The sequence below is a fragment of the Equus przewalskii genome, chromosome 4, assembly GCF_037783145.1.
Source record: "Equus przewalskii isolate Varuska chromosome 4, EquPr2, whole genome shotgun sequence".
Taxonomy (NCBI): Eukaryota; Metazoa; Chordata; class Mammalia; order Perissodactyla; family Equidae; genus Equus; species Equus przewalskii.
Window position 1 is genome coordinate 62,311,615 of NC_091834.1, and position 19,893 is coordinate 62,331,507.

At 37.1% G+C, this 19,893-nt stretch overlaps 1 protein-coding gene across 10 annotated transcripts in view; it reads right to left on the bottom strand.

The window, feature by feature from the left end:
* The window catches only part of PDE1C (phosphodiesterase 1C), a 597,159-nt gene that overhangs the window by 26,754 nt on the left and 550,512 nt on the right, over nucleotides 1–19,893 (bottom strand). For 4 of the 10 annotated variants that reach the window (XM_070616192.1, XM_070616194.1, XM_070616195.1 and 1 more), the window contains one exon: nucleotides 75–6,586. The exons of the other annotated variants lie outside the window; for them this stretch is intronic. In XM_070616192.1, coding sequence (XP_070472293.1) covers nucleotides 6,573–6,586 — 14 coding nt within the window. In that variant the 3' untranslated portion in view covers nucleotides 75–6,572. Of the gene's footprint in view, nucleotides 1–74; nucleotides 6,587–19,893 lie in introns of those variants that run through there. 10 annotated transcript variants of the gene reach the window in all.

Here is a 19,893-nt window from a genome sequence, read left to right on the forward strand (position 1 = left end):
GACAGAACATAGATGACAACGAAAAACATTAAAAGAAAGAAAAAGCAGCCTTTTCATTTTTCAAATTCCAATAGTGAGGTTAATTCATTGTTTTTATTTGGTAATCAGAAGAACATACATGTACTTATTCATTAGTAGATGCTGGGGGAAAATTATTACATTGAGGCACTGTCAGCCTCATCTGTGCAATAAAGATTTACAACAAATATGTAATTTATTGAGAGCAGTTTAGCATATTGTTTTACACGAATTCCTATGATTTATTCTTGCATTTGGAGATGTGATGCTATGGCATTTGAATAGTTTCTTTTAGGACAAATCAGCGTCATAGGGAACAAGCACTCTTCTTCAGAAGGGATGGTCATTCTCTTGCCCTATGATATACAAATGCAAATTGCAACCTGCATTTTATCTGCTAGAAACATATTTCACATCATGGAGGTACATTCTATCACTGCCATGAAATACAGACAAGTCCATTTTACCATCTTCCCTTTTGGAAGAGCATTCTTAGAACATATCCAGAAATTCCATCCTTATTCCTCCAAAAAACTACTTATTCGGCATGATTTGCACTGAGATTTGGGATTTTGGTTCTGCTTGTCCCTCTTTTGAGTCTTGTTAAACATTTTTTATATTAATCCAGAAATCTCCCCCAAATCCACCTGAACAGCAGCAAAATCTAAGGCTGAGGAGATAAGCTGAGTTATCCATTGACATATGGCCAGTGCCCTTATTAGGAGAGAGTCTACAGACCCATGGTGAGGGCACAGCACCCTAAGGAGAAAAACCCTGCGACAGCAAAATTGTGCTCTGCACTGAAGGAAGATAATGACAGCATTATACTAGCCTCGAAGTGATTCACTTTGCTTTGGGTAATTGATCTCCCATAAGGATTTCCTTTTGCTTGCCTCCTTTCCCTAATCTATTCCCTTCTCCCCAACTACCCATACCCCACCCTTGGCACCCAACATCTCCTCATGTGGATTATACTGGAACAATGTGTTCTTGTTTTTTCCATTATCTTGTGTTTCCATGTGCTAAAATAATACCGCAAGCAGAATGGCTTGCCTGAACAGAGGCAAAGGAAGGGATTTGTGAAAGGTACAAAAACGAGAAAAAAAGAAGGGAAAGGCAAAAGAAAAGGTATGAAAAAGGGAGAGGATTCTTAAATTAGGTGGGGAGAGGAATCTGGCTGAAAAGTGGGCACCAGAGGTGATAAAAACCTAACCAAGCTCTACAAATGAAAATAGCAAATATTTTTTTAAAAATTTTTACAGCATATAAAATTGTATAAAAATATCATCAAAGCAAGAAGAAATGAAAACGTATACACTACAGTTCTATCTCTAGAATCAGTTACTGGATGTTACCTATGGCTGTAGGTTTTTACTATAAACCTATGTATACTGGTGTGTAACTATATTTCTGTACACATATACTCACTCAAAGACAAGGACTCTAATACACAAACACCTACTCCAAGACAGATCGTGACACAGAAGCAAAGGCTATACAATGATGTGCCTCCAGGTCAATCTATTTAAAAGCCATTCCTTAGACATTAAGTTTTAGCAGGCTTTATTTTAAATGAGTTATCCTGCACCATCACCTGACAGAGAAATGTTTCTCCTGGTTCAGAAGCCAGCTCCCATGAAGATACATGGGTGAGCTTCAATCATGGCTGAGGCTGACGAGAGCTGAGGGCCTCCATGATGGCACTGGCTGGGCTACTACAGCCAGCATTTAACCCCAGAGAAGGAGAGGTCTCCCCAAGGGAGACTGAGTAAGCGTGCCCTGAATGAGGTGAAAGGGCCCACACACCACCCCCTGCTTTCCCTGGTTCAGCAGATGGCAATCCAGGCTGATTGCCCAGATTTAGTGAAGCCAGTCATTGCCAGTGTCAGTCTACTTCCACCTGAGAACAGAAGCCAGAATAACTGTAAATTCATTTCAAATATGTCTGCCAATATTAAAAACAAAATAGGTTAGGTGGGGACATTAGTTAAAACAACCATAAATTAATAATTTTTAAATTGACTACATGAATTTATTAGTCCAAGTCTTTCACTGCACCCCACTCTTGTTTAATGTAAAAAGAAGATGTTCTTTCAATGAAACACTACTGGCTTAGAGCTGACTTTCCTGGAAGAGCATCCAGTCTTCTACAAATGTCCAATGAGGATATCCAGAGCATGGCTTCCCATTTTTCTAACCTCCTCGGACCCAAATTCACTTATCAGATGAACTCTGTCTAATGTCCCAGAGCGGTCTATTACCATTCCAATTCTAGTGTCACCTCTGTGCCCATCAGTGTCTTTGATGAGCAGAAATCTTAACAACTGAAATCTGGTCTTGGCAGGCAATGTGTCTTTTGGTCCTCAGAGAGATATTTCTTAGAAATATTGAGCTGTTCATTAGAATTTTTTCATTAAGTTCATTTTCTAAGTGATAATGAGGCCATAAACCATGGATGACCGTTGATGAATTACAAGTATTACTTTCCATTTATTCACCACATAAGATCCACTCTAACATCATTATTGCAACATTATGTTCTTTAATGTCCAATTTTGCCATGGTTCAAAGCTATACCGACCATAATACTGGAAGAGAAAAATGGAGCAATGACTCCCCACACTGCACTATTTGCTCCAAGAGAGTCCATTTTGGATTCTAAATGTTTCAACTTGGATTATAAACAAATCCATTGGTACTTCATATAGATTAATGTCATCGTCGCTGTTGGAAGAGCATTTTCAGGTAAATCCTGTTTTGTTTTGGGAGGTTTTTAGTTTTTCTTAAATCTAAAGGCTATAGAGAAATTTTAATTTTTTAATTTTTCAAAAGCTTGGCTCTGACAATTTTCCCCAAACTACCTGCAATTTCCCCTCTCTTATGATAAACTATTTGTGTCACGGGTACACAGAACGTAAGCCTTTAGCCATATGCTTGGCTTACAGAAGATGTTGAATATATTTTCAGGTAAGTTTGAACTTCTTGTTTGCACTCACAGGTGGATGGTGGAATTCAGTCGGACAATTCTGCATGTGCTTCCTGAATGCCGACTGTGCGCCAGGCACTGTGGTGAGCCAGTGCCGCAACTCCTGTTGGGATGTGTTGGGATCTCGGAATCAGAATAAAATTTCCAATTGGAAAGAAAAAGTTCCCTAAATCCCCTTTATTTTGGACCTAATACTACATATAAAAGCTTAAACTCAGAATCTTGTCTATCTCGTTATGAAAAAATGATTTTGTGCTTTTTTTCTTTTGCTTTCCCCCATACCCAATGGGGAATGTTATGAAGTCATTTCCTTCATGTAAGTCTCTGCTCAAAGGTTAAGAATAGAAGAAAATATACTATATATTCTTTCTTTCTGTCATCTATATAAAGAAAAGTGATTCATGACAGAAGTGATGCTAAGAGATCATATCCTTACTCCCAAAATATGGATTACAAAATTGGTCCCATCATTTTGTCTGCTCTCTGCCTCAGATCCTGTGATAAAGTTGCTCTCTACTTTTTACTTTTCACATTGAGTAAAAGCATGCTTCCAGATGGAAAATATAATATTAATGGCTTTAATTCTGCAAATGAAATGTACAGGTGCACTAGATTATTCTTTGGCTTTCGGATGTTTAGATATCATTTTATTGTTTAAGTATATTAGGTCCTTAGTGGGATCCTGGCAGATGTTTTCAATAGTTTTTAAAAGCTCCAAGAATGAAGTAGAGAATGGAAGAAAATCTATTTGAATTTAATGGGTTAGAAATCAGCCTCTTGTCTGCTGATATAAGCTATTATGGCTCACAGCTCAAGAAAGGTTGGTGTGAATAAAAATGGAAGACCTCCCGATGGAAGGGTCATTATAGAACCAAAACATACCACATCAACAAAACTTGGATGTAGAGCTATTTGAAGACATGGGGACCCAAACTCAAGAGTCAACTCCATTTGTCACTTTCCACTTGGGGACATATAGAACTTGCGGTTTGTCAATAGTGGGAATGTCCCTACTGCTTTCCCCACATACGGGTCAATTCTTAATTCAGATGCATAAGCCCTTGCTTTCTTTTGACAATGTAACACAGAGTGAGATGCCGTAATCCGTGCAGTGGAAGAAAGTGTGTCCCGTATTGCTGCTCAACTTGGAAGAGCTATTTCAAGAGAATAAAAAGACCATAGCAAGTGAGCTGGAGCTTTGGAAATATTGTTCTTCCAGTCACTACTGACTTGGAATCATCATTTTAATGTTCATCAACTCCAGCATCGATTTATAACATAATAATACATTGTTTTATATTGTTAAAAAGTAATTTTGCATTTTTACTCAATGTCCCTTCGAAACACTTTTTAAGAATTTAAAAATAAGTTACATGTTTTTCCACACTGAAAGTTCCAAGCAGAGTTGGGTACTGAATGAAATTTTCTGCCCGTTCTTTTTCAGTTAATTAATGACTTGAAGCAAATGAAAAACACTTCCATCTTTATTAGTGCTGGAAAAAAATGGCTATAGTCCTGTTTCTTTTCAAAATATTGTTTAGTCTTGCTTGTTAGAGTACAAAAGGGAAGCTGTAGGCTTTTTATTTTGACTGGCTGCAAAGCTCTACATAAAAAAATACAGAATAGAAATGAGGTAAAATGTTCTGGTTCCAAGGTCAAGAATTGACATGGACTAGTTGTATTTCATTCCTATACAAAACCATACCACCTCACAGTACATAGTTTGCAAACTGATGTCCCATGCATTGAAAGCAGGTCAAAGGCATGTTTTCTTTGACTAGTACAGCGTTTGTAAATTTCTGAATTAGTCTCCAACATTTAAAAATTTGGAGAGAGTTTAGATAAAATCCTAGAGATCTAGGACCCCCATTCCTACAGAGCCCTAATCCTGTAGCTGATCAGCAACTGCCCCTTTTCAACAGCACACGCCCTCTCCAATTCCTCAGCGTCCCCACTCTCCCTACTGCCTCACTGATGCCAAGGCCTATTATGAATCGCCATTTATCCAAATAATTATGATATTCCATGGCTTGCTTTGCTCATTTACTTGACCTGGTTGGCCCCTGATTTGAATGTGTGACCACGTTATTTACTGTGATGACTGTTAGGAAAGCATGGGAAGCAACAGAAAAATACATGTTATTACCAGGCAAAATGTAAAGCTGAGTAAAGAACCATGTTCAAATATCAGCGTATCACTGTGCATTCTACACAACAGAGATCTTTCTGTTGGGGAATATTTCAGCAAGGCAAAGGCCTTATAGACTATACACATACTCTCCTCCTTTCTGTCTGAAGAAATACCGACATTTTGCCTTAGGAAGGAGAGGATTTTTAAAATGTTTATTTTTGTGCTGTTTTAATGTAGAAATTAAATCTGAAATGGGGAATGCACTTAAGCCTAGCATCCAGCTCTCCCTCTTCGTGTTACTAATCCCACTCCATCACCAGCATTTTCATGTGATTTACCCTTGGGAAGGACTCAAAGATTCCTTTGTGAACCAAAACCACACTCTAAAAGTTAGTTTCATTCAAATCACACCAGTTAGACCCATAAAATTACTTTACTTGCACTCCGTTGGATCCCATTTTTGACTTGGTTTCACTATTCTTATTTTTGATTTGTGCTATTAATCATCTCCTATCTGGTATTTCTAAAGGCTCCTTAAAAGGAAAATAATTATCTGGCATATCTCTCTGATACTAATTCCCTTGGCACTTCCCTGAAGAAAAAGAAGAGTGATTACATCAAAGCACAGATATCCAAAAGAGGAGGACCAGCCAGCGGTAAAAATTTCAGTAGCCACTTAGTTATGGATGCTACCCAATGAAAACACTGGGTTCCCCACCTGAACAATGTGGTCATCAGCTGAAACATCCAGGTTTATGTTAATGAACGCACAGATAAATTAAGCATCAAACAAAGATTCCTATAGGAAAATCTCCTTTTTTATAAAACAAAAAGAATTTCATAGTATATAAATGGAAAGAAAAGCATAAGAACAATTTTTAAGTCTGAAAGGAAACTGGAGAAAAAGAATATTCCTGACTCAGGAAAGGAACAACCAGAGGCTGGAATCATCATCTTAGCCGCAATGAAGGCCAGCATGGCTATATCCACCATCAGCAGCCAGTGCAAAAATAACATTTAAAGTAAAAACATTGACAGTAATAAAATGGCAATTATTATGTGTGTGGCTTTTTCAAGCCTCTCTCAGCAAATCCAGGATGTCCATTCTCATGAGGCCAGACAGGCGCCTTGAAAGTCAGGGCATTAGCAAAGGATTTTGAGGAAGTCCCTTCATGTTTTGTTCTGTTTGTGCAAAAATCTGAAGCTGTTTTGTTTGCTTGGGGGGAAATTCCCCAGAGTTCTAAGACTTCAAACCAGCTCCCAGACAGTCATCTCCTGCGAGGAGATGGCATGAGAGAAGGCCAAGTGTGGGGGCTTGTTTTTGAGAGTTGTACACCTTCCCCAGATATGGGTCTTTGTGGAAGAAGGAGAATGCAGAAGCTCAGCTAAAATGATGCAAGACATTGGCAGCCTCTTTTATTGTATATGAGGTGTTTTTTACTCTTCTGAATCTGAAAAAAAGAAGAAGAAAAAGAAAAGTGTCAATGCTGCCTTTCCCCCCCTTCTCCACCCTCCAGGTCTGAGAAGAAAATCTGAGGGACAAAAAAAAGGGAGATCAATTACACACTTCAACACTAGTCATTGCTGTCTCCTTTGTAACACAATCATTCTATTCATTCAGGAAAAATCTCAGTGGAGAATTTTAAACACCAGTTACATTTGAAACCTTAATAGTTGCTTTAAACTAGATTATCAGACATTTGGTTCATGCAAGAAGGATATTAAGACACCTTATTTTGCAATCAGGATGATAGTGACTGTCAGGTCTGGTCAATTTGTCTCGGGGGTCAGTGGATTGGAAGAAATCAGTTTCATCTAATCCCAACCATTTCCACACCAAAAGCAATGTTCCTCTATCAGAATTCTTGCCCCACCCTCAGAAGCTTCTCAAAGATTTAAAGCAAGACATGTCCCAACTGAAATCATTGTGCAGATGAGTAAATCATCTGAATTCTCTACTGGACCCAGAGTGAGGTGGTGGGAGAAAAAGACAAAGATGGAAACAGGACTAAGTTAATGGAAATACACAATATTGGATTTTTATCACCTGGCCAACTCTACAACGCGTAACCTCAATGGGCTTGGACAGAATTGCAAAAAAGCAAGCAAACAAACAAAAACCCACTATTTTATTGCTTCCCATAAGTGCTGCATGCTCTGCAAGTCATCACGCCTTATAGTCAGAGAGGGTTCCCTCCTGTGCACGACTCCAAAGGGACAGGAGTGTTAAGAAGGATAACACCATCATCTACAGAGATGTCAGGAGTCATCAGAAGACAAAGAACATTTTCCTTCAACTTTAAAGACTAATATATTTTCCTAAATAAGATTTAGTGGAAAATTGACAACAAACTAGTTGAGAGACAGGCGAGCCCCCTTTCTGATCCATTGTAATTACAGTCAATTCTCAGTTTTCCAGGGAGCATTGATCCAGGCCTCCCACTGTTCCTCTTTCTTCATTCTGGTCTTGAATATGTTTATACCCTCCATTGGCACCTTCACCCATCTGGGAGAAATCACAGAAAAAAGAAAAACTTCTGACCAATCACTTTACTTTGAGACTAATGCTACCAGTGAGGGACGTTGCCAGGGACCTCTCTGGTACTTGCCCATGAGGGAAGGAGTCGAAACAAAAACTGAAATCAGGAACTGGAAATTCTCCCTTGTTGTGATAGTCTATGTGCAGTGTGGTCCACATGGAAGTTACAAGACACGCCTCCTTAGTGCTCTGGCCCCGTCACTACTAGTTTGACTTCATATGTAATGAGACTCCTTTCAGATGGTTCATAGTATTAACCACCCTAAGAGATAGCCTGAGGCCCTCAAATACAACGCCAAATTTTGTTATGATGATATAAGGTTAGGTTTCATTTTTTAACAAATGACCAATTGGTTGGAAGGAAGCTAGGGACAGATAGCTGGAGATGCCTGACAAGGACCCCTGTTACACACAGTGAACCTCAACTGGCCAACAAGGAAAGTGCTGTACCTCCTCTTTCATGCAGCCTGAGTCAGCAGAGGCCTGCTGTCCAAACTGCTGGGTCCCAGGGATGGAAAAAGGCCCATCCAGGGTGTTAATGGAACCCAAAGACCCCTGAGAGGAGATCTGCTTCCCTTTCTAGTCACTGCTTATGAGTCAGATGGTGGGGTGGCTGGCTACAGGTCTCCACCCACCCCTCCTTAACCTTCCGTCAAGAGATAGAGGGAAGGAGCTGATCAAGGAGCAGAGGGAAGGGGTAAAGAAGGGAAGCTTGTATGTGTGAGCTGTGCCTGTGTTCATTGTCATTAAGGACAACCAACAGTAAAAGAAAAAGAGGCATATATTGTGTAGCTGGGTCTGTGACCTGAGTGACGGTCCCCAGCCTTCCCAAACACAAGCTCTTTCTAAAGTAACTTCCATTTACGAACCTCTTAGGGCACTTACCCTAAGGTACCTAGTATCCAGCTGTCTGCTGGAAGATGCTCCACCTGAAACTGTAGACTCCTTGAGGACAGGAGAAAATACACCTTATTTATCTTTATAATTCTTCTTGCACGTAGTGCCATGCCTGACACATAGCATATGTTCAACAAATTATTAATTTTCAATTGAAAGGATGTGAATTGAATAAGCATGAGGTGGATGGGACAGATAAAGGTATAATGATGAGTAGGAAATCTCTCTCCACCCTTTTCTAATCTTGACTTTCATAGCGTGAAATAAAAATTAAAAAGGAAACACAAGTACTTTGATTTTATATTTTATTCACTAGCAAGGTATGATATGTCAAAATTTATATACCCTATGGAGAAATAGCCCCACAGTGGATGGCCAGTTGTGGCACTAATCTCCCAGGGGAAGAGCACTTGCTGTCCAGGCCACTTTGACATGGTTTGTGAATCGGGTCAGCTCCTCTCCTCACTCCACACTTCCTCTCCTGAACTTCAAATGCCCTATACTTGCTTTGTTTTGTTTCCATTTTGTCTATTTCTTTCCAATTTAAGCTAAAATAGCAAAATCATTTTAAACTAAAATTGGGTAAGATTACAAAGTATATGAAAATGAGGGCCTAAAGACAAAGTGTAAGAAGCCACTCTATTTAACTGAGATACATGACCATTTTTGTTATAGCTGCTTTGACCTCCATTGATTGTAAATCCATGTTGCCTTTTTTGAGGTCACAAAAAGTACTTAATTTCACCCAGCTTTTTAAGAGTGATGGATGAACTGAAATAGAAAATATCTCCACCCAACTTGGGATAATTCAAGAAAATACCTGAGCAAGTGTCATCCCCTCCCCCGACCCTTGACCAAAGACTTCTTACATCTCACAAAGGTGCAGCCAGGGGGCTCTGAAGGCTGAAGCACGTGGTGCATAAATTCACAGAAGTGTATTTACTCTAAGGGAATGAATAACGAAGAATCTTTAGGCAACTTCATTTAGAGAGATAGAAGATGGATATTTACAACAACGTGGCCTTGTTTATTCCAGCCTTCTTGTGCCACTCGTGTAGGTAAGTGGAGATGCTGCATAAAACCATTTGGTTTAAAGATAATTGTTTTAAGAAGTGGATTAAAGTTCAAGTTAACATGATTTGATTAAAAATGTGTTTATCAGTCATAATTTTCACTCCTAGATCACAAGGTGAGCATCTGTGAGGCAGACCTCATAACAATCTAGCACTGGGCTTAGAAAACATCTGTAAACACTTCTCTTTTTCATTTTTCTTGGGTCTGATTATTTTACAGCCTGATTCAACTATCACCCAAGCTCAAAGATGTAAACTGAGTACAAAGCTGGGATTCAAACCAAATTTTCAAGTCCCAGAAAGTCTTTCATAGCTCCCTCCCTATGGAGTCAACTTTCTACAAAAACAACAAAGTGATACTGTAAGCAACAGAAAGAGTTGTAAAAGACTAAATACAGGGGAAAAAACTGGGGAAAAATAAATATTGTAAAACCAAACAATTTTAAATGTCTAGGAGAATTTCTGTGGGGCTTATAAGTGGTGCTGGCTTTGTTTTGTCTTTTAATAATAGGGAAATACTAAAGACAAACAAACAAACATTATTTTAGAGACAGCTTTTAGGATTATTCAGGCATGGAGTTCACCATTCTAGGTCATGAGTGAAAGACAGCTATTTTAAATGATTTGAAATGATTATCACCAAATACCCAAAAGCATGTATTCAGGCTTTCTCCTTGCCCCAAATGATAGAGGATGTGATTATAGAACAAACATTCTCTTTGATTTCACTGGATATAATACCAATGCAATAGCCCTGATAAGAGAGAGGGATGGATGGAAAAATAGAGTAGATAGATAGACAGACAGATAGATAGATAGACAGTGAGTAAACCTGTGGGAATATAACTTCCTGAAACCTTGCTCATGCCATCATCTCCTAAAATTTACCCATTTGATCCAAATACACAGAATAAGAACAGTGGAAAGGATGGTTTTCTTAAGTCCAACTGTTGTGCTCTTTCTTTGTCTTTTTGATCCATGGCATCTGTGCTATCACTGAGAATAATGACGGTGTTAAACTTTTATTCCCTAACTTTGCTGCCTTCTCTCTTCCTTTATATAGCCTGGTCTTTCTTTCCAAATTTAAAATACGTGATTAACTGTCTCTGTTCTTCTGCCCCACACTGCCCAAGTATTTTACTGCTATTACTCTCTGTATTAAGAACCTGGTACTTTAACACCCAAGGAAACAGTGAAAACACTCAATTTTCCAAGTGCCCCAGGGCCTGGTCCACTCTTAAGAAGTAAGTAAAAAAAGTCAGCTATCAACAGCTCCTACCACTCCTCTGGTGCAGGTGAGGGTAGAGCGGTCTGCACACAAGAGATTTGTTTCCGATCAGTCTTTGAATCAGCTATTTTTGAAGCCAACAAGAAGCCAGAGACCATACAGACTAAGGAAGTCTTCAGAGAAAGTTAAGTGAGGATGAGATGAGATTTTAGACCTGAATCCTTCTGATTGCTCTTTATGTTTTTCCCAATTTTGTTACTTTCAAAAAGCAATAAGAGATTCAGAATGAATGAAAGAAAAACAAACATTTTTTCTCATGTTTTCATTGTGGCTCCAGGGTATAGAATAAAAATAGCATATATCATAGAGGGCTAATACTTAGGAAATATAGATGTCGTCACCTAGAGATCACGGTGCCCTTCTGTGGAGAATGCTAAGAATAAATACAGAGGGAGCTTCGATACTCTGTTGATATTGCCTTTTCAACAGCTCTTCTAGCATGCGGGTGCCTAGAAAAGAAATGGCACTAACAATGCAGACAGCGCTGGCTCCTCACTTTGCCATATATTCATTTCAAAGGCAGCTGTTTTTTTGTTTTTTTTTTTTTTTACGTATTTTTTAACGGGTAATTTTATTTTATTTTTTTTAATTCTTATTGAGTTAAAAAGGCAGCTGTTATTTTAAAGAATTTTTTTAAAGGTTGATAGAGTCTCTTTTGACAAATGCATTGTTAACTGTGTTTCTCCAATCCCTTGCACAGAATCTGACAAAATATAATTTTTCTCGGGGGAAAACAGATAAATATTCATTTCATGAATACTAAGAAGATATTTTTAATCCTGAACATGTATTAATAACAAAAAGAAAGATCACATTTTTCCCCAGTAGTCCCCAAATTATAATCCTCCCTGTCAAACAGAGTTCCTTTAAAAATACAATGGTACATTAAGAATGTAACGAAATGTCTAGAAGATAGAGTGAAATAATGAAAGCTTATATATCAATAATTTCAAGGGAAAACTTGCTTTAAAAGATTAATTTTGTCACTAACAAAGAGTACATAATATACTTTTATTTGACATTTCTACTATGTAGTTATTTGGTAAGAGACTGAAATCTAAATGGCTAGGTGAAAAGCATGAATTGACTTTAGAAGCTTCCTTTAATATAACACAATTTTTTTCTAAACTCATCAATCTTACAGCATGCTATACAGATATAGTGCATATATACACACAATATACATATATTCATATATGTATATACTTATATAATATATACTATATATATATATATATATATACACTATTATACAATTTCGGTTGCTGTTTTGATGGTACAAATGTGAATATTAATAACACAAAAACCTAAGGAGGATAATAGTAGTAGCATGTCATCTTGTTCCTTTATAATCCACCATGAGGATATCTATTATATACTTGAAAAGTACAAGGATATTCACTGAACCTAAAACTATATAAAAAATACATTGGTTTGAAAGGGCTGTTTGTAACCACAAGAGGTAACTGTTCTGATTCACTGTGACTCCTCGATGCTAGAACCATGTGTAAGTAATAGCCTTTGTTCTTCCACACTCTCGAGAGTATAAGTCTGTAGCAAAAAGGAGCAAGCAAATTTTTTGAGTTCACCCCATTTGACCACTTACCACCCACATATCATGGATTAGTTAATAGTTTTCCCCCAAATCCTTCCAAGCAACAATTATGTAGGGTTTCAGCATCACTGAACTCACAATAACTCTTACACTGAACTCATCATAACTCTTGAGACAGCCTATAGTACAGCTTCTAAAACTAACTAGAAAATGACACTGAGGTATATCAATCAAATGTTTAAGCAAGAAAATCTTTTAGAATCTAATTAGTGAGGTCTTATCCAGATGCATGAGAATAACAAGTATCTAAAAATAATTTTGCAATTATCTCCTCCATTTATTAACTTTTTGTTGTTTTCCTTTGACAGGGACATTGGACTAGAGGGTTAGACACCTGGATTATTACACTACTTGAGAAAATAAGGATGTAAACTGTTTTGAAAAACAAATATTGCATGACTCTTCTTGCTAAACCACAGTGTTTACTGATGATGTTCCATGTGTTAGTACATTAAGTAAATGGGTCACAAGAGTTCTCATGGACAAATGGCTAAGGGAAATGGGATCTTAATCAGAACATGTGTTGTTATGATGACTTATCTCACTTGGGACCCAGGGTGCTCCAGATGTTTGTCCCTGTACACTCATGGAAAATAACTGACAAGGATGCTGGATTCTCATGTTGAGGGCAATTTCTTCATTAAAAAAGATAGGCCTACTTTTTGTCAATACATAGATGGTTACAGTGAGATATTCTCCCAGAACTGAGAATAAGGTTTTCCACTGAGAAGGAAACAAGTAAAAAAACCCAAAGGATGAGATTAACTATTTGTAGGAACTACCTCAAGGCAGCACGTTTACTTCAGTGGCATGATCAATGGCAAGGTGTATTGAAAACCATTCATTGCTAAAAACAGCTAAGCAGTGAAGTTTTACAGGTTTAATTTTTAAAGTAAATGAGAAAGGATTCAAGGTTGCTCTCATAGTAGCACTGTCTTGGGTGTGAGAGAAAAGGACAGGGTAATAGCTGGTGTTCCCAGAGCTGTTCACCATCCTTGGCCTATTTTACCCACCACAGCTCATGATCTGGGCATACCTTCAGTGGTGTATAAAGCCTATGAAATATGGGGACTAAGGTCAAAAAAAAATGAGAAAGAAAAAGTTTGAGAACATCTGCCTTAAAAACAAAGAATTCTCCTCAAAATTAAGGTCCAAAAATGCAATGAAGGATAACTGAAAGTGAATAAGTATGATAATTTACTCCAAGATATCAACGTGTCTAATGGCTGAATGTGTGGTCGAAAAGGAAACTAGAAAAAGGGGTGTCATGGAGGAGTGCCTCTTGCACTGTCAGGATATAGGGTACACAAGATGGTCCCTATCCAAACGGTGGAGGCAGATGTATCAGGATCTTTTACCCGAGGTCACAATTCATCAACTACCTCCCCTTGCATTCTCAGCTGACCAAGCAACTTTCTGATGTGGTTTGTCTTCCCAAATAGGTTTTCCTTTAGGACAAAGAAACCACTGATTGGCCAGTTAACACAAGCATGGCAGCATACATGGAGGATAGACTTCACATTGTACATGAGTAGTGAATTGGAAGTCAAAGCTAGGCACTGGTCACAAGTATTCATTTAAGTGTCAACAAGTCTTCTGCAGCATAACCAACTCTTCATTTACTATCAATATGAAACTCCTTTGTCTGCCAATGTGTAGAGACCCTCTTGCAAATCAGCAGGCCTCTTTTTATATTCTCACATACATTGTATGTTCCCAGATGAAGGTTCCCAGATGAGACAGTTCTTACATAGAGACCAGAATGAAGAATCACAAAGTGACTTTGACTTCAAAACTCCTATGTCAAGAATTCTCAAGATTCCATAGTCTCTTCTATTACTAAACTGTCTTATGGCTGGCTTATGCAACACAAATTGCACCGAAATTTGAACTAAGATGGCCATTAAGAACACAGTCCTCTAAGACTTGTGAATCCATTAGAATTCTGGGTAAAATCAAATTGACAGTTGCTTAGAAACAAATCTTTCCAAAATTGGGAAAAACATTAAATGAATACAAAATGTCCTGTGCTGTCCCCATGCCTAGGGTATATGGAATTGATTCAAATATCAGTGTGCTGAAAATGAGTAAACGTGTTCAAGTGTTTCTTTGGCTCTGCATGGACCAATACAAAGCCAGCATCAGCTACAAGTGATAACAATGAACCCTGTAGGAGAAATAGCATGGATTGGAACAATGAGGTGATAAAAGGAGGCATCAACTACAAGCCAAGGTTTTGATGGGTCTGAAATAGGACAGTTCTTTATTCCGGTGTATAGATAGCCCACTGCCATTGTCCTAAGTAGTATGGGGGAAAACATTTGGAAGGAAGAATGAGGTGAGTATGATTCTCTGAGAATACTGGGATACAGGTGCCAATGCAGATACAAAAACTGATGACGGCCTCAACAAACGCAAGCCTCTTGAACAGTGGTAAATGTGCCAGTGCCTTTGTTGTTCCTCATATCTCTAGACATGAACCTAAGGCAGAAACAAACTCTGTTGTAAAGATACACATGTGTCTCAGCTCTCCCTGTCCCCTGCTGTTGGACTGTTTCTGCCTAGGATTTGCAGAGCAGGGCACACCTCCAGGCCTGTACAGGCCCCAGCTATCTCTCACTGCCAACACCACCGAAGAGGAAGTCATGATGCCTGCCCTTTAAGTAACGAACAGAAACTTTTCAACTTGACTTGAAAAATAAGAATTTTAAGTACAACTCAAGCGTAAAGGTTCAGACTACATCCTTCCACTGTTTTTATTAATAACTTGTTACATCTATTATAATAGAATGAAAGTCATCTAAAAAACTCAAGTCATCCATTGCATTTATTTACTCCATTCCAAACTAACTTGGTAGGGATCATTTAGAAAGAAAACAGGAAAAACACATTCATTGCTTTAGGTGACTCCTGTGAGCCCTGTAGCAAGTCAAGGTCATGAGACATCAGTCTTGTGAAGAATCAAATCACTGGCAAATTCCTCTAACACACACAACAAACTTTTAAATCACGATTAGTTGTTCTAGGCAGACTAACAAGAACATAGGCTCTCCTGCCTCTTCCATCTTTCCTGTATTGAGATCCTAATGAGGAGAACAGGAGCAACTTGAGAAATATTCAGAACGAGTGGCTAGAAGTAACACCATCTCCTTACTGAGAAAACGAGCTGACAAAGCGTCCTGACATGCAAAGTAGAGAGCTAAGAAATTACTAGGTGAATATAACACACAAGAGTAAAATCATCTCCCCCTGGATAAGCTTTGTTTTGTTTTGTTTTCTCTCAATATGGTTCTTAATTTGGCTTTTAATTTACATTTCCCTAATGATGTCAATGATCTTTTAATGTTCTTATTCGCTAGCTGTACATCTTCCCTGGTGAAATATTTATTTAACTCTTTTGCATATTTTTAACTTGGGTTATTTGTTTTCAGATTATTGAATATTGAGATTTCTTGATATAGTCTGGATAAAAGTCATTTAACAGATACATGCTTTGCAAACATTCTTTCTCAGGGTGTAGGCTGTCTTTTCATTCTCCTATATAGATGCTTTTGAATTTGCAGAAGTTTTTAATTTTGATAAAGTATAATTTTTCAATTTGTCCCTTTATGGTTTGTACCTTTAACATCATATCTAGGAAGTCTTTGCCTAACCTGAGATCACAAAGAGTTTCTCCTGTTGTCTTAACTAGAAGTTTTATAGTTTTACATTTTAAAATGAGGTTTATGGTCTATTTTATGATCATTTTAAGTTAATGATCTATTTTATAATCTATTTGAAGGTAATGTTTGTATCTGATGTGAAGTAAAGATAGAAGTTCACCATTTTGAGTATGGATATCCAGTTGTTCCATCACCATGTGTTGATGACTATCCTTTCTCCATGGATTGTTCTTCATCAAAAACAAGATGTCTATATACATGTGGATCTATTTATAGACTCTCTATTCTATTCCATTGACCCATTTGTCTATTTTGATATTAACACCATACTTCCCTGACTACTATAGCCTTGTAAGTCTTGAAATCAGGCCACCTTTTTCCTTCTTTTTTCAAGTTTCTTCATCTATTTTGGGTGCTTTGCATTTCCATATTAAACTTTAGAATCACTTTGTCAATTTCTACCAAAACCCTGCTAGAATTTTAACTGGGATTGCATGGAATCTATACATCAATTTAAAGAGAACTTAAATTTCAACTATCACTAGAAAACCCTCAAATATTTGGAAACTAAACAATAAACTTCTAAATAACCCTTGGGTGAATGTAGAAATAAAAATGTAAATGATAAAGTATTTTGAGCTGAATGTGAATAAAAATACAATATACCCAAATTTGTGGCATGCTATAAAGCAGTACTTAAGAGGGAATTTACAGCACTAAATGCTTATATTAGAAAAGGGAAAAAGATCTCAAAGCGATGACATTAACTTCCACCTTACAAAACTAGAAAAATAAGGCAAACCAAACCCAAAAGTAGCAGACAAAAGGAAATAATAAAGATCAGATCAGAAATCAATGCAACAGAAACAGAAAAGCAATGGAAAATATCAATGACAATGATTAATAAAATTTCTTAACCTCTAGCCAGACTGGTCTAGGAAAAAAGAGAGAAAACACAAATTATAAGTATGAAAAATGATAATATCACTACAGATTCTATAGCTATTAAAAGGATAATAAAATAATATAAACATCTTTATGCCAATTTAATCCTATTGTGACCTATGAACATACTTTGTATGACTTGAATCCTTTTCAGTTTATTGGGACTTGTTTTATGTCCCTGAATCTAGTCTATACTGATAAATGTTCTGTGTGCAACTGAAAAAAAATGTGTATTCTCTTACTGTTGGGTGCTGTGGGGTACCAATTAGGTCAAGTTGGTTGACAGTGTGGTTCAAGTCAGCTATTCCTTGCTGATTTTACATCTACTTATTCTATCAATAATTGAGAGGGGCATATTCATGTTTCCAAATGAAACTGTAGATTAAAATTTTTTTTACATTCACTTCATGTATTTTGGTGTATAAATGTAAAGGATTATCATGTCCTCTTTATAAATGGACAATTTTATCATAAAATGAACTTCTTTACTTCTGGTGATAGTGTTTGCTATAAAATCTACATTGTCAGATATTAATATAGCCATTCGAGCTTTCTTTTGATACTGTTGGCTTGGTATCCCAATTTCTATCCTTTTACTTTTGACCTGCTTGTGTCTTTTTAGATAAAGGCAGAATAGACTTAGGTCTTACAATCTGAAAATGTTTGCCTTTTAATTGAAATGTTTCTGTCATATACATTTAATGTGATAAGCACTATGCTTAGTTTTGAGTCTATGATCTTGCTATTTGTTTCCTATTTGTCTCATCTGTTCTTTGTTCCCTTCTTATTCTTTTTCTACCTTCCTTTGGATTAATTATTTTTATGATACTATTTTCTCTCTCTTGTTGGCTTATTAGTTATACCTATTTGTTTTGTTATTTCAGTAATTGCTCTAGAGTTTACAGTACATGCTCTTAATTTATTTTAATTTACCTGAAAATGATATTATACCACTTCAGGTATAATATTAGAACTTTACAATAGTATTCTTCCATTTCTCCCCTCCATCTTTTGTGCTATTGTTGTCATACATTTTTATATGTTATAAACACAACAATATAATATTTTGTTCAGTCAATTATCTTTAAGAGATTTAAATAATAAGAAAAAATCTTGTACAGTTAGCCATCTAGTTACCATTTTTAGTGCTCCTAATTCCTTTGTGCAGATCCTTTTTTCCATCTGGCATAGTTATCCTTCTGCCTTTCTTTAACATTTCTTGTAGCGTGAGTCTACTGGTGCTGAATTCTTTCAGCTTTTATATCTGAAAGATATTTTTGCTGGGTATAGAATTCTTAGTTGAAATTTTTTTTAAGCACTTTAAAGATGTTGCTCTGCTGTCTTCTCACTTGCATTGGTGCTGATGAGAAATCTATGGCTACCCTAATCTTTGTTCATCTATACATATGTGTGGGTTTTTTCTCTAGCTATTGTAATTTTTTTCTCTCCATCACTGGTTTTGAGTAATTTGATTACGATATGCTTTGGTGTAATTTTCTTCATATTTCTTGTGCTTGTGCATTATTGAGATTCTTGAGTCTATGGATTTACAGTTTTCATGATTTGGCAAAGTTTTAGTCATTATTTCATCAAATATTTTTCTTTCCTCCTCTCTCTCTTCTTTACTTTACAGACTCCCATTACATATACATTAGGCTGCTTAAAGGTGTCCTAAAACTCACTGATGCTCTTTACAATAATTTCTGGTCTTTTTTTCTGTGTTTCATTTTGAGTAGTTTCTATTGCTAATTTTTCACTACTCTTTTCTTCTACAACGTCTAATCTCATCCAGTGTATTTATCATTAATCCTGGACAATGTTATTTGCTTAATACCACCCAGTGTATTTTTCATATCAGATATTATAGTTTTTATCTCTATAAGTTTTATTCTGTCTTTTTTATATCTTTTATGTTTCTATTCAACTTTATTCAACTTCCAAATATACGGACTGCAGTTATCAGACTGCTTTAACATTTTCCTCTGCTAATTTTGACATCTATCTCAGTTCTGGGTTAGTTTCAATTGGTTGGTTTTTTCCTTTTATTGAATAGTATTTTCTTGCTTCTTTGCATTTCCAGTAATTCTTGGTTCGATGTTAGACACTGTGAAGGTACTGGATACTTCTGTATTCATATATATATGTGTGAGATTTATTTTGGGATGCAGTTACATGGAAACACTTTGATCTTTTTATGTCTTGCTTTTAAGATTTGTTAGGTGGGACAAAAGCAGCATTTAGCCTAAGCTAATTATTCCTTACTACTAAGGCAAGATAATATGAGTATTCTACCCAATTTCTTTTAAATTAGGAAGTATTCAAGTCTGGCTGGTGGGAATAGGCAGTTTTATTGTCCTGTGTGAAGTGTGAACATCTGGATTATTCCCTCTAGTGGTCCTTTCCTGGTCTCACGTAGTTTCCTCATTGTATGGGTCAATCAGTACTCTGAAGAACACTCTTAAGATCTCTGGATATTTATCTCCCTGCAGCTTTCTCCTCTCTGGTACTTTATCCTGTTAACTCTAGCCACCTTGGTCTCCCTGGATCCTTATTCAACTCCTAAACTCAAGGAGTCCATCAGGTTTGCCTGGGTTTCCCCTCCCTCTGCTGCCTGGGAACCCTCTTAAGGCAGCAAGCTGGGGCAGTTGTAGGGCTCACTTCATTGGTTTCCTGTCTCTCAGAGATCACTGTCCTTCATTTCTTGATGTCCCGTATCTTGAAAACTATTCCTCCACACAT